Source organism: Ahaetulla prasina, chromosome 1 (genome assembly GCF_028640845.1).
Source record: "Ahaetulla prasina isolate Xishuangbanna chromosome 1, ASM2864084v1, whole genome shotgun sequence".
Taxonomy (NCBI): Eukaryota; Metazoa; Chordata; class Lepidosauria; order Squamata; family Colubridae; genus Ahaetulla; species Ahaetulla prasina.
Genome location: NC_080539.1, coordinates 365,631,478 through 365,646,107, shown reverse-complemented (window position 1 = coordinate 365,646,107; position 14,630 = coordinate 365,631,478). Strand labels below are relative to the sequence as shown.

Below are 14,630 nucleotides of genomic sequence, written 5' to 3'. Positions count from 1 at the left end.
TCAAAGCCCGCGAGGACCTGGTGTGGAGCGAAGTAGGCGGACTGGGGCGGGCCTAGTGTAGCATCCCAATGGGCAGAGTTGTAAGAGAAAACAACTGCGCAAGTGCTGCAGTGGTTGTAACTTTGTGACAAGTGTTTAAGTGTCATCACTGGAAGCTTTGAAGACGAGACTGGATTGTCATCTGTCAGAAAGGGCGTAGGGTCTCCTGCTCGGGCAGGGGGTTGGACTAGATGACCTGAAAGATCCCTTCCAACTGTTATTCTGTTAAAAGCCACATTTTGGGGGTGGGATGTCCATTGTAACTTCGATGGTTGCTATCCAACTGATTGTAAATTAAGGACTATCTGTACGTAGGTATGTAAATTACATATGCCTATTACATATAAATGGTATATGTCAGGGGTCTGCAAACTTGGCTTTTTTAAGTCTTGTGGACTTCAACTCCCAGAGACTTTTAAGACTTCAAGTCTTAAAAGAGCCAAGTTTGCAGACCCCTGATATATGTAATTTACGAAAAAGTAAAAAAAAAAAAAGAATGCAAACGATCAGTCTCTGGCATATGCTTTATTTCCAAGAATTTCCTAAGAACCTTCTTGAAACTTGATAGGTGGTTGCAGCCCTGTCTGAAAATGGCAGTCACAAGAGGGTGACAAGGGTCAGCCTCACTAGTTTGCCTTCTAGTAAATGGATGGGATGAGAAATGCAAACCTCGGCGGCTCTGTTGTGGTCCACGAGCAGCCTGCTGAGCTGGCAGCGGAGTTGGACAGTGCGGAGGCTGGAGAGGAATATGGGCCAGTCCTGGAGGCTGGGGAAGGCCTGGACGAGGGCTCTGCGTATGAGTCAGAGATGGGGTCACGGCCATCTGTGAGTGATGTCCGAACTCCGGAGCCCCGAATCAGACAGTAGAGGCAAAGGAACAGGAGGAGCCTGTTCCTAATGCACGCATGCGCAGAGCTGTCAGAAGGCAAGAGCAGCTAAAGCAAAAGGGACGACTCGGGAGTAAGGCCAGGAGATGATTGGCCCCTCCCATAAGGCTTAAAAGAGAAACAAAGGCACTTGGGGCCTTTTGCAGGAAATCCAGGTTGCTAACTCGTTTTCAGTCTGCATCTCTTGTTTGTTTCTTAACTTCGCTGGGCTTTGCCAAGTAAGGTCTTTGGCAGGGTGTCAAAGAAGATAAAGGTTGGTGATTATCCCGAAGGACTTCTTCCAAAGGACTTGTTTTGCAACTAATTGGGACTCAGCTGAGAATGAAAGTAATTCTCAGCTGTTACAATAAAATAAGTTTGTTTGGGACTAATTGTGTCTTGTAATGACTAAGTAAGCCTAGGTCACAACAGGCTCTTTAATGAATCAGCAAAGCCATTTTGTGAGAGCAGCCACAGCATGCTCTAAACCAGGGGTGTCAAACTGGCTGCCCGTGGGCCGGATGCAGGCCACACCCACCCCAGCTCCACAAATGAGAAAGTTGCAAAACTTCACGTGACTGCAACGTAACGCACCGAGTTTGACACCCCTGCTCAAAACAATACTTCTCATCCTTGACAACTTTAAGATGTGTGGACTTCGACTCCCAGAATTCCATATTGAATTGAAGTCCATACATCTTAAAGTTGTCAAGGTTGAGAAAAGCTGCTCTAAACTTTCCGGATATGGTAGCGCATTCTTCTTTTTTTTTTTAAAAGTAGATTTTTTTTAAAAAGTAGATGTCTGGGGAGAAAAGTGCCAACAATTACAAGAAAAATTCCACAATCATGTAATTGAAACCCTATTATATTATGGTTTGGGTAAAAAAAATAAAGGGGGGAGTAATCAAAATAACAGAGTTGAAAGGGACCAACCCCCTGCTTAGGCAGGAAACCCTACACCAGACAAAAAGTTATCCAACATCTTAAAAACTTCCAGTGTTGGAGCAGTCACAACTTCTGGAGCCAAGTTGTTCCACTGATTAATTGTTCTAACTGTCAGGAAATTTCTCCTTAGTTTTAAGTTGCTTTTCTCCTCGATTAGTTTCCACCCATTGCTTCTTGTCCTGCCCTCAGGTGCTTTGGAGAATAGTTTGACTCCCTCTTTTTTGTGGCAGCCCCTGAGATATTGGAAGACTGCTATCATGTCTCCCCTAGTCCTTCTTTGCATTAAACTAGACATACCCAGTTCCTGCAACGTCTGTTTATATGTTTTAGCTTCCAGTCCCCTAATCATCTTTGTTGTTCTTCTCAAATTCAATTACGATTGTAGCCACCCTGAGTTTTATCACCCATACCTCCATCATCTTCACACGTTTTCCAGTGGTGAAATCCAATTTTTTTTACTACCAGTTCTGTGGGCGTGGCTTGGTGGGCATGGCAGGGGAAGGATACTGCAAAATCTCCATTCCCACCCCACTCCAGGGGAAGGATACTGCAAAATCCCCATTCCCTCCCCACTCCTGGGGGAAGGATATTGCAAAATCTCCATTCCCACCCCACTCCAGGGGAAGGATACTGCAAAATCCCCATTCCCTCCCCACTCCTGGGGGAAGGATATTGCAAAATCTCCATTCCCACCCCACTCCAGGGGAAGGATACTGCAAAATCCCCATTCCCTCCCCACTCCTGGGGTAAGGATATTGCAAAATCTCCATTCTCAGCCCACTCTGGGGCCAGCCAGAGGTGGTATTTGCCTGTTCTCCAAACTACTCAAAATTTCCGCTACCGGTTCTCCAGAACCTGCTGGATTTCATCCTTGATGTTTTCCCCATTTCTTTATCTCGGTAAGTTTAAAATGTGTGGACTTCAACCCCCAGAATTCCTCAGCCAGCATGGTTAAAATACAACCCAATCCAACCGGTTAAATGACACCAAGGAAAAAAATCTCCCAGCAGTGAGCTACCAGGTCTGCTTGCTTGCGGTTTCTTGTTCTCTCCTATTCCAAGTTATGTCTCAATGTTGGGAGATAAGACTGCTTCCGACGGGGAGATATCACTCTGCCTGGAGAAAAAAAAAAACCCAGTGATCGACAGGAGTCTGGGAGTTGTGAAATGAAAACCGAATATGGATTGGTGCATCCCCCGATCATGTTAACTATAAATATTGCTAGATAAACAAACAAACAAACAAAAAACCTGTTTTCAAAGACAATTCAGAAACCGTCATCTTGTGGATCCAAGCCTTATTTTATATACAACTTCTCCAATACACGCAGTTAAGACAAAACACTACCGCCGCCTTTTTCCACTCCCAACTGGAACAAGGGGGGGGGGAACAAAAACAAACATGGTTTAGAAAAGGGAACAGGGGTAAAAAGTGAGATACTCCTTCCCAACCCTAACTTGTAAGGCTGAAAATTCATCGATTCGCACATGTGCTTCCTTCTACCATTGCTTTTTGCCAGCTGGAGATCCTGAAGGGATTTCCCCACCACCACCCCTCCCTTATTTCCTCTTCAACCAAATCAGGAGTCCTGAACCAAGGGGAAAACAGTTCTGCCTTCTTGGGGCCACCCCAGAGAAGGCCCTGCCTTGACAGTTCCCTCATCCCTCCCACCCTGGTGGGAAACTTTTTCCTACTAGGCACCACTGATGCACCAGAGGATGGAAGCAGCTTGTGTGTGTGTGTGTATGTGTGTGTGTGTGTGTGTGTGTGAATGCCCTGCTGTCCAACCTGACCCGGCTAAAATGACGCGTCATGGGCCTCCTTCTACTTCTAATTTCCATCACTGCTAATGGAAATCCAGCTTGAAATCCAACTCCAGGGGGCTTTTTTTTTAAAAAAAAAAGAAAATTTGTAAATCGCTCCCCGATTAAGAACTTAGTTGTCAACCCTGGGCGGGATAGGGTGGCAGTTCTTATTTTCTTCAGTTCACCCTTGAACAGGCTGGAGTTTGAATGAAGGGTTCCTTGCGGCTTTCTCCAGAATTCGGCTCCGTGCACGTGTGGTCCTGCAAGCGCCTCTATAACCGCTTGTCTTTCACGATGCCGTTCTTCAGGTGATTTCTAGAGGGGAGAAACAAAGGACAACTAATGAGGGGAAAAAAAACACCCCAGCTTTTAGAATAGAATAGAATTTTTTTATTGGCCAAGTGTGATTGGACACACAAGGAATTCGTCTTGGTGCAGATGCTCTCAGTTTTTTTTTTAGTTTTTTTTACTATTCGGTCCTGCCTTTTGACCATTGCCCTTGGGCGTGGCTATGCAGATGAGTAGGCGTGGCCCTGGAATCACCTCTCATAGGAGTAGTCCTTGACTGATGACCACAGTTGGAACCAACATGACTGTTGCTGAGCAACGCGGTTGTTCGGTGAATCACGCCTGATTTTAAACCTTTTTTGCCATGGTCGTAAAGCGGTTTTCCCCCGCTGAGCTGGTTATAGGAACGTTGTAAATGATGATCACATGACCCCGAGGCGCTATAGATGTCATAAATACATGCCAGTTGTCAACTGTCTGAATTTTCTCATGTGATTGCTGGAACACTGATAGTTGTAAGTAGAAGGACTGGTCATAAGTCACTTTTTTTCAGGGCCATCATAATCTGAAATGGTTGTTAAATTAATGGTCATAAATCGAGGACTATCTGTTAATAATGGCTACTGGGACCAGGAACTCCTATTGCTAAGTGATGCAGAGGTAAAGCATAATATCACATGACTGTGCTGCTTAGCAATGGCAGTTCCAGCACTTCATGTTGTTGTCCTTAAACAAATTCCATGCCGTCATTAAGCAAGACATCATGTGGTTGCCATTAGAAGCCTCCTTACCAGCTTTCTCTTTGATTTTCCTTGTTGGAGGCTGGCAGTAAAAGTCTCAAATGGCAGTTGTGACCTTGGGGATGCTATGACTTAAATAAGTTTAAGGATTAGTAGTAAGTACCACTCATTCGGTGCCACTGTACTTTTGAACAATCACTGTGCAAAGGACTAGTAGTAAGTACCACTCATTCGGTGCCACTGTATGTTTGAACAATCACTGAGAAAATGATGGTTAAACAAGGGCTATCTGTAGGGACGCAGTGGCTCACTGGCTAAGACGCTGAGCTTGTCAATCGAAAGGTCAGCAGTTCGAATCCCTAGTGCTGCCGTGTAACGGGATGAGCTCCCGTTACTTGTCCCAGCTTCTGCCAACCTAACAGTTCAAAAGCATGTAAAAAATGCAAGTAGAAAAAATAGGGACCACCTTTGGTGGGAAGATAACAGCATTCCGTGCGTCTTTGGCGTTTAGCCATGCTGGCCACATGACCACGGTGATGTCTTCGGGCAGCGCTGGCTCTTTGGCTTTGAAACGGAGATAAGCACTGCCCCCTAGAGTCAGGAATGACTAGCATATATGTGTGAGGGGAACTTTTATCTTTACCTTTATCTGTAGGGACGCGGTGGCTCACTGGCTAAGACGCTGAGCTTGTCAATCGAAAGGTCAGCAGTTCGAATCCCTAGTGCTGTGTAACGGGATGAGCTCCCATTACTTGTCCCAGCTTCTGCCAACCTAACAGTTCAAAAGCATGTAAAAAATGCAAGTAGAAAAAATAGGGACCACCTTTGGTGGGAAGGTAACAGCATTCCGTGCGTTTTTGGCGTTTAGCCATGCTGGCCACATGACCACGGTGATGTCTTCGGGCAGCGCTGGCTCTTTGGCTTTGAAACGGAGATAAGCACTGCCCCCTAGAGTCAGGAATGACTAGCATATATGTGTAAGGGGAACCTTTATCTTTACCTTTATCTGTAGGGACTTTATTCCCCAAACATGGTTTAGGCCCAGGACATAAACTTAAATAAGCTTTATTAAATTTCAAATTTAATTACTAAATTAAATGAAATGCAGCTATTATTAATACACTGCATATATTTAAATATGTCCTCCTCCTGCTACCTCTGGCTCAGTATTTAGAAAGGTGTTTATTTAACAGAAACATTGCAATAGAATTGTTTTTAAGAAATACATTTCAAATTGTTAAGTGAATCTTAAAGTGTTATTAACTTAACAACTGCAGTGATTCACTTAAATACTGTGGCAGAAAAAGTCGTAATATGGGACAAAGCTCACTTAACAACTGTCTTGTTTAGCAACAGGAACTTTGGGCTCAATTGTGGCCATGAGTTGAGGACTACCGGTATTTCATAGCTGTACATATGTATCTCTAAGTATATTAATTGAGTATTTTTAAAATCAAGGTATATTTTCATTTCTTACAATTGGTCGGGATGGATGGATAAACTGTAGCTGATTTGTAACATGCTTAATAATGGAGGGTTTATTAATGTAGAAACTGGGGCTAATAGGAAAGGCTACTGATTTATTAATGGTAACACTGCGTGATCTATCAAATATGTGACCGGGATATGGGGCCCCTTAGATGCAGAACAGTGGTGGAATTCAGTTTTTTTTACTCCCAGTTCTGTGGGCGTGGCATGACTTGGTGGGTGTGACTTGGTGGGTGTGGCAGGGGAAGGTTACTGCAAAATCCCCATTTCCTCTCGATCAGCTGGGGCTCAGAAGGCAGACAATAGATGGGGGAAGTGCCAGTCAGAGATGGTATTTACCGGTTCTCCGAACTACTCAAAATTTCCGCTACCGGTTCGTCAGAACTGGTCAGAACCTGCTGAATACCACCTCTGATGCAGAACCTCTAGAAGGCAGCAGATGAGACAGCTAAGGAAAGTCCCTACTAACATGAATGGAACAGAAAGCAGTGCTCATAATTCATAAGTTAAGTGTCCGAGGTCCATAAGGCCATAATGTGCAGTAAGTTTGGATCAATCCTGAAATAGCTGTCAATGGACATCATTCTGGCATTCAGGAAAAGTGTAAGAGGGCAGAGTCTTTGGCCCTGAGTTACAGGATTTCTCCACCATTTGGCATTTCTCCTACACGTGCTTAATACTCTCCGCTGCCCAATTCTCCACTCTATTCTGCAAGCCTGTCTTTTGCTAGCTAGGTCACTCCCAGAAAGGGGCCGGATAGCTCAGGCTGGTAATAGCCTGTTATTAAGAACACCGAAGCCTGCAATTATTGCAGGTTCGAGCCCGGCCCAAGGTTGACTCAGCCTTCCATCCTTTAAAGGTAGGTAAAATGAGGACCCAGATTGTTGGGGGGGCAATAAGTTGACTTTGTAAAAATATACAAATAGAATGAGACTATTGCCTTATACACTGTAAGCCGCCCTGAGTCTTCGGAGAAGGGCGGGGTATAAATGTAAACAAACAAACAAACAAAAAAAAAATTTCTGGTCCTATTGTTTTTAGGCTTTCCTGCATAAACAACTACATAAACAAGGGTCTCCAACCTTGGCAACATTAAGGTTTGTGGACTCAGCAAAGCTGGCTGAGGAACTCTGGGAGTTGAAGTCCACAAGTCTTAAAGTTGCCAAGGTTGGAGACCCCTGACCTAAAAGAAAATTGAAATTGAAACAGCGTTTGTTTGTTTTTTTACTCTGTGAGGTTGTGTACGGTACTTTTGAATTTTATTTTATTTTTTTTAAAAATGGTGCTTTCCGAATAAGAGCTGGGGGGGAGGGACAGCATTTCCATCCCCCTTAATCTGCTCCGTAATTTGCAGCAGCTCTAAAAGAAATTTGCAGGCTGTTTCCTACAACGTGCCTCCCTGAGAAAGTGAAAAAGGAAGGGTACTTGAAACAGATACTATTCTTGGTCTTCACCCTAGGAAAGTAGGATACGAAGAGTCAGATAAGGTGGTTAAGTCTGTCACTCTCAAGTCAGTGTTTCTCGGCCTCAGCAACTTCAAAGTTATGTGGACGTCAATTCCCAGAATTCCCCAGTCAGTCTTAAAGCTGCCGAGGTTGAGAAACACCCCTCCCAAAAAAAATGGATCTAAAATATTGGGGGAGAGTAACCAGATCTGGCCAGAGCTAGATTCCATAATTAGCAATGGAAGGGATGATTTTTATGGACTCTGTCCGTCTACTGATTTACTATTCCTCTCTATTTCTTCTTTCCGTGCAGAACGAAGCATATTTGCATCTCTTCTGGAGAACCTTTAGTTGTATTGGACGTGGGGTGTCGCTAAGGGAATTACTGTACTTTTCAGAGCATAAGACACATTCCCCCCCCACCCCCCCGAAGAGGGTGGAAATCAGGGGTGAAATGCTCCCGGTTCGGACTGGATTGCCCGATCCGGTAGCGATGGTGGGGGTGGTTTGGAGAACCAGTAGCAAAAAATCCCTGCCCACCCCCGCACCCAGCTGAGCCGTGCGATCATCAGAAGTTGTTTTTGTTTTTTTTTACTTTTTAAAGCATTTTTTCTTTGACTGAAAAAATGCTTTTAAAAGTAAAAAAAAAAGCCTCTGATGATTGCGCGGCTCAGCTGAGATCGTCAGGGCCTTTTAAAAGCATCTTTTCTACAACCTCTTCGGCTGAAGAGGTATTAAAAGACTCTGACGATCCCAGTTGAGTTGCCTGATCGTCAGAGCCTTTTTTAAAAGCATTTTTAAAAGGTTCTGATCTTCGGCTGAACCGGTTGTAGAAAAAATGCTTTTAAAAGTAAAAAAAAAAAAAGTTGGCCACGCCCACGCAATCACATTACCCTCCGCCACCAAGCCACGCCCACAGAACCGGTAGTAACAAATTTTACATTTCACAACTGGTGGAAATGTTGGTGCATCTTATACAACGAATACAGCCATTTTTGGCCTCTGGAAACCCTGCCCCACGCCTGCTTTTCGCAAAAACAGGATGCCCAGAGGATTTGGGAGGCATGCAGAGTGCCCCTGGGTGCCGGGGAGGGCAAAAAACTTTTCTTCTTTTTCTTTACCTTTGAAATCTTGGTGCGTCTTATACTCCGGTGCGTCTTATAGTCCGAAAAATACGGTATTTGGAGGAATTTGGAAAAGTATTTGGTATCCTTGATATTAAGGACAGGATTCAAGTTGTAACTTAAGCTGTTTTTGCATGCCACTCAGAAGCAACCGAGTGGCTGTTGCTAGGAGGAAAGTGAGGGAAAGAAAAAAGAGAAACCCATCGCTTTTAGATGTCCTTACCCTTCCTTCCAAGAGTTGAGGAGATGAAGCTCCTTGTCTGTCTTCTTAGAAGCAGCATCAATATCATATTCCCGTACATCCTTCACTTCCTGCACGTGTCCCAGCAAAACCTTGGCCACAAAAACAACGATGTACTGCCAAGAGGAGAAGAGGAGAAACCAATCAGCTTTGCTGGGTCACAGATTTTCCCATCATGCTTGTTGGGACTCTTACCTGCTTCATCAACCTGCCGGTTCAACTTAGCATACGGGGATATATCCACTCTCAGTCTACATTCAATGGTACAGGAAGATTTAGGATTCTCTCTCAGCCTTGCCTACTTCACAAGGCTGATGTGAGGATAATGTGTGATCTGGGCATTTAGAATCAGTCTGCTGCGGGAGAAAATTGGATCAAAGGCAAGACACGCATCTCAGATTACCGTACTTTTCGGAGTATAAGACGCACTTTTGCCTCCCAAAAAAGTGGGTGGAAATGTCAGTGCGTCTTACACAGCGAATATTGCTGAAGCCCCGCCCACCCGCCAGCCCTCACTCTTCGGCCTCTGCCTCCCAACAATTTACCTCCTTGCAGCAAGCAGCAAACAGCATGGTCAGCTTCACACAGCCTGATTTAGCACGAGCAGGTGATTGGCGGTTGGATTGGCCTGTCAGAATACCTCTGTTGTGCCTCGTCCTCCCTCCTCTCCTCAGCCGGGCCCCTCCCATCTCCACCCGGGCCTTTTATCAGACTCGGAGTCTGATAATGAAGATGAACAGCCTGTCATGCCTCCAGCCCCCGGCCCCGGCCCCATGCCCGGAGAGGATGTCAGGAGTGAACACCGAAGCCCCATAAACTTCACTCCTACAGCATGTGAGCAGGAAGCCAGCCACATGCTGGAATTACTGACAGCAGATCCAGCTGAAGAGAATTCAAAGTGGGAGGATCCTCGCTTCCGGAGATCTGAGAGGTGACACCAGCAGAAGGAAGGGAGGGGCAGGCCTGGATAAATACTGAGTCATGGAGCTACACCCCACAGCCTATATAAAGGACCTGCTTTTGGCATTCCAACTTTGAGTCAAGCAAAGTCTCATCTAGTTTGCCGATATTGGACTCTATCGCTGAAGTCACAACTTGGACTCCTGCCTGCCCTGAGAAACCTCGAAGGAATTTGGCAAGCTGCAGAGGCTTCGTTGCCACGTTTGATACGGACTTCCTTGACCCGGTCGTCGGAGGGGGAGGGGGACACGACAACCTCTTATCAGCTGTTCTAGGATGCAGAGGATCGGTGCCACCCATCGGTGCTGCCACCGCCCATTGCCGCTGTCACTTATCGCTGCCTCCGCGCGCTCCATTTTCAGCCTCCTTGCATCCCATCTTCAGCCTCCGCGCCAGGGATGAAATTCAGCTGGTTCTATCCTGATCGCAAGATACAATAGGGTCGACTGCACGAAGCTCTGCCCACCCGTGTGGATGTCATGACGTCCCTTTTTTGCGACAATTTTCAATCTCTGTGCATGCGGTGAACCGGTAGGGAAGGTAAGTGAATTTCACCCCTGCTCCGCGTGCCCCATTTTCAACCTCTGCACGTCCCATTTTCAGCCCGTTCCAGCTGGCGGAGATAGGCGGCGACGATAGGTCACAGCGCCGATGGGCAGCACCGATCCCTGCAGCCTGGAACAGTTGATAGAAGGTATTCCGAGAGGCAGATCCAACCGCCAATCAGCTGCTCATGCTAAATCATGCTGTGCTGAAGCTGACCATGCTGATTGCTGTTTGCTGATGGGAGGCACATTTTTTTTTCTTGTTTTCCTCCCCAAAAACTAGGTGTGTCTTATACTTCGAAGCGTTTTATAGTCTGAAAAATAGGATACTTCCTGTGGGAACAGAAGTTTTATACAAAACCATGTGAATCAGTGGTGAAATGTAAAATTTACTACCGGTTCTGTGGGCGTGGCTTGTTGGGGGGGTGAAATGTGACTGGATGGGCGTGGCCAATTTTTTTTTTTACTTTTAAAAGCATTTTTTCTACAACCTCTTTTCTACAACCTCTTCGGCCGAAGAGGTTGTAAAAAACTGCTTTTAAAAGGCTCTGACAATCACAGCTGAGTTGCCTGATCGTCAGAGGCTTTTCTTTTCTTTTAAAAGCATATTTTCGGCCGAAGAAAAAATGCTTTTAAAAGTAAAACAACAACAACAACAACAACCTCTGATGATCGTGTGGCTCAGCTGGACATAGGAGGGGGCAGGGATTTTTGCTATCGGTTCTCCGAACCACCCGCCGCCATCACTACCGGATCGAGTGATCCGGTCCGAACCGGGAGCATTTCACCCCTGATGTAAATGTAAAACAATACATTTTATTGTATTGGTAACAACTGGCTACGGTTAGTCCTCAACTCACAACAATTCATTCAGTGACTCTTCCAAAGTTACAATGGTACTGAAAAAAGGAGACTTGTGACTATTTTTCACACTGATGATTGTGGCAACATCCCCACAGTCCCCCCATGAATAAACATCGGATGCTTGGCAACTGGTTCAAATTTATGATGGTTGCCGTAACCTGGAATTGTGTGATCACCTTTTGCGATCCTCTTGACAAGCAAAGTCAAAGGGGAAGCCAGGTGCACTTCTCAACCAGGTTATTAACTTACAGTAGTGGCCAAAACTGTGGAAACCTTTTGGGAAAAGCGTATTTTCTAAAACTAGCTAATAACACCACTTTTTTTTTTTTTGGGAGTAGTACCATAACATTATATATCGATGGAAAGATAATTTAATCAAGAATGTAATGCCTTTATGAAGGATTTGCTATTAGAGCAACTACGTGCTAGATGGAAGGGAGATCAGAAAATTGGTATAGAGCAGAACGAGGGAAATTTGGTAAAGCAAATTAGAAATCAGTCTCAGGAGCATATAAAGAGATTGTATAATGTGTTACTTGAAATAGATTCTGAAAGGGACTTGGTAAAGGATTGTATGATAAAGTGGGCACAAAATTTTCAGGAGCCAATATTATTGGAAACTTGGGAAAAAATTTGGGTTAGAAATGTTAAATTCATGAGCACAGAATCTGAGGAAAATTTTTATAAAATGTTTTATAGATGGCATCTAGATCCTAAAAAATTATCGTGTATGTATCCAGATATGCAAGCAAAATGTTGGAGATGTAATTGTGATGACGCTACATATTTTCACATTTGGTGGACTTGTAAGGACATAAAGGCCTTTTGGATAAAAATTTGGTGGATTTTACAAAATGTTTTGAAAAAGAAGATAAAGTTCCTGCCGCAATTTTTCTTGTTGGGAATTATTACGGATTGTACAGTAATTGAGACTAAATTGATTTTAAATCTAATAACAGCAGCAAGATTACTAATAGGACAATACTGGAAGAAAAAAGAAGTACCTACAATAGAAGAATGGATATTGAAGGTTGCCAATTTGGCTGAGATGGCGAAGATATCAGCCTTTTTGAAAGACAATACGCAAGAAAGATACTTAAAGGAATGGAAAAAATGGATTGACTATATTCAACGTAGATATCAGACTAAGAGTTATCAGACTGTTTTTGAATGATTATGATGTATTATTCTTGATTGTTTTTGGGGGAAGTTAGGAATTGATGATTGTAGGGTATAATTAAGTTGGGATGAAATTTTTTTAGCATATGTTTGTTTTATTTTTAACTATACCTTGTGTTCGTTCCGGGAAGTCGGGGGGGGGGTTGTGAAGGGAGGGGGAGAGGGGGGGAAGGGGGGGAAAATTTTGTAAAACTTTTTGAATAAAAAAAGAAAAAAAAAAAGAAAAGTGAAACACGTAGAAAAAATAAGATATACAAAAATTATCACCATAGAAAAAACTAGATATATAAAAATTATCACATCAGTTAATACTTAGTTGGGTAACCTTTAGCAGGAATTATGGCCTTAACAACGTCTTCCCCTGGAGTGAAGTCTTTTAGTTCTGCAGCTGTTATAATGTGAAACCAAGATTGAATGATTGCTTCTATTAACTGGGTTTTATTGCTGGGTCGCTTCTGACTTAACAAGTTTCTTTAGTCGGCTCCATAGATTTTCAATTGGGTGAAGGTCTGTATGATAAAGTGGGCACAAAATTTTCAGGAGCCAATATTATTGGAAACTTGGGAAAAATTTGGGTTAGAAATGTTAAATTCATGAGCACAGAATCTGAGGAAAATTTTTATAAAATGTTTTATAGATGGCATCTAGATCCTAAAAATTATCGTGTATGTATCCAGATATGCAAGCAAAATGTTGGAGATGTAATTGTGATGGCTACATATTTTCACATTTGGTGGACTTGTAAGGACATAAAGGCCTTTTGGATAAAAATTTGGTGGATTTTACAAAATGTTTTGAAAAAGAAGATAAAGTTCCTGCCGCAATTTTTCTTGTTGGGAATTATTACGGATTGTACAGTAATTGAGACTAAATTGATTTTAAACCTAATAACAGCAGTAAGATTACTAATAGGACAATACTGGAAGAAAAAAGAAGTACCTACAATAGAAGAATGGATATTGAAGGTTGCCAATTTGGCTGAGATGGCGAAGATATCAGCCTTTTTGAAAGACAATACGCAAGAAAGATACTTAAAGGAATGGAAAAAATGGATTGACTATATTCAACGTAGATATCAGACTAAGAGTTATCAGACTGTTTTTGAATGATTATGATGTATTATTCTTGATTGTTCTTGGGGGAAGTTAGGAATTGATGATTGTAGGAGTATAATTAAGTTGGGATGAAAATTTTTTAGCATATGTTTGTTTTATTTTTAACTATACCTTGTGTTCGTTCCGGGAAGTCGGGGGGGGGGAGGGGGGTTGTGAAAGGAGGGGGAGAGGAGGGGGGGAAAGGGGAAAAATTTTTTTTGTAAAACTTTTTGAATAAAAAAAGAAAAAAAAAAAAGAAAAGTGAAACACGTAGAAAAAATAAGATATACAAAAATTATCACCATAGAAAAAACTAGATATATAAAAATTATCACATCATTTAATACTTAGTTGGGTAACCTTTAGCAGGAATTATGGCCTTAACAACGTCTTCCCCTGGAGTGAAGTCTTTTAGTTCTGCAGCTGTTATAATGTGAAACCAAGATTGAATGATTGCTTCTATTAACTGGGTTTTATTGCTGGGTCGCTTCTGACTTAACAAGTTTCTTTAGTCGGCTCCATAGATTTTAAATTGGGTGAAGGTCTGGGCTATTCCCAGGCCATTCCAGCAGTAGAATAGGATTATCTTGAAACTCCATAAAAAAAAGTGGTGTTATTAGCCATCAAACCTCAAAAATACACTTTTCCCAAAAGGTTTCCACAATTTTAGCCACTACTGTAACAAGTGCAGCGATTCACTTAACAATGGTTGCAAGGAAGGTCGTACAATGAGGCAAAACTTACTTAACTACTGTCTCGCTTAGCAACAGAAATGTTGAGCTCAAGGACTACCTATAAAAGGCCCACAAAGAGCACAATTGTATTTACTAGGACTATTCTACACACACACATGGACAGCCACAGGATCTCTCTCAGGACTCTGCAAGCATGGCTTTTCTGTGGCATTAATCTGGAAAGAGATTCCCGCCAAAATCTAATGGCCCCCCCACTGTTGTCATTTAGAAGATCCAAGAAGCCATTGGTTCGTCACCCAGGTTGTAGAGGAG

The 14,630-nt window shown here is 43.2% G+C and overlaps 1 protein-coding gene across 1 annotated transcript in view; it reads right to left on the bottom strand.

Annotated features, from left to right (window-relative positions):
* Nucleotides 1-3,140: 3,140 nt before the first annotated feature.
* CERS1 (ceramide synthase 1) overlaps nt 3,141-14,630 on the bottom strand; it is a 65,240-nt gene continuing 53,750 nt past the window's right edge. Inside the window, exons 6-7 of the mRNA XM_058163474.1 lie at nt 8,964-9,097; nt 3,141-3,970 (exon numbers count right to left, since the gene is read on the bottom strand). Of these exons, the coding sequence (XP_058019457.1) occupies nt 3,928-3,970; nt 8,964-9,097 (177 nt within the window). The 3' untranslated portion in view covers nt 3,141-3,927. The remainder of the gene's footprint in view (nt 3,971-8,963; nt 9,098-14,630) is intronic.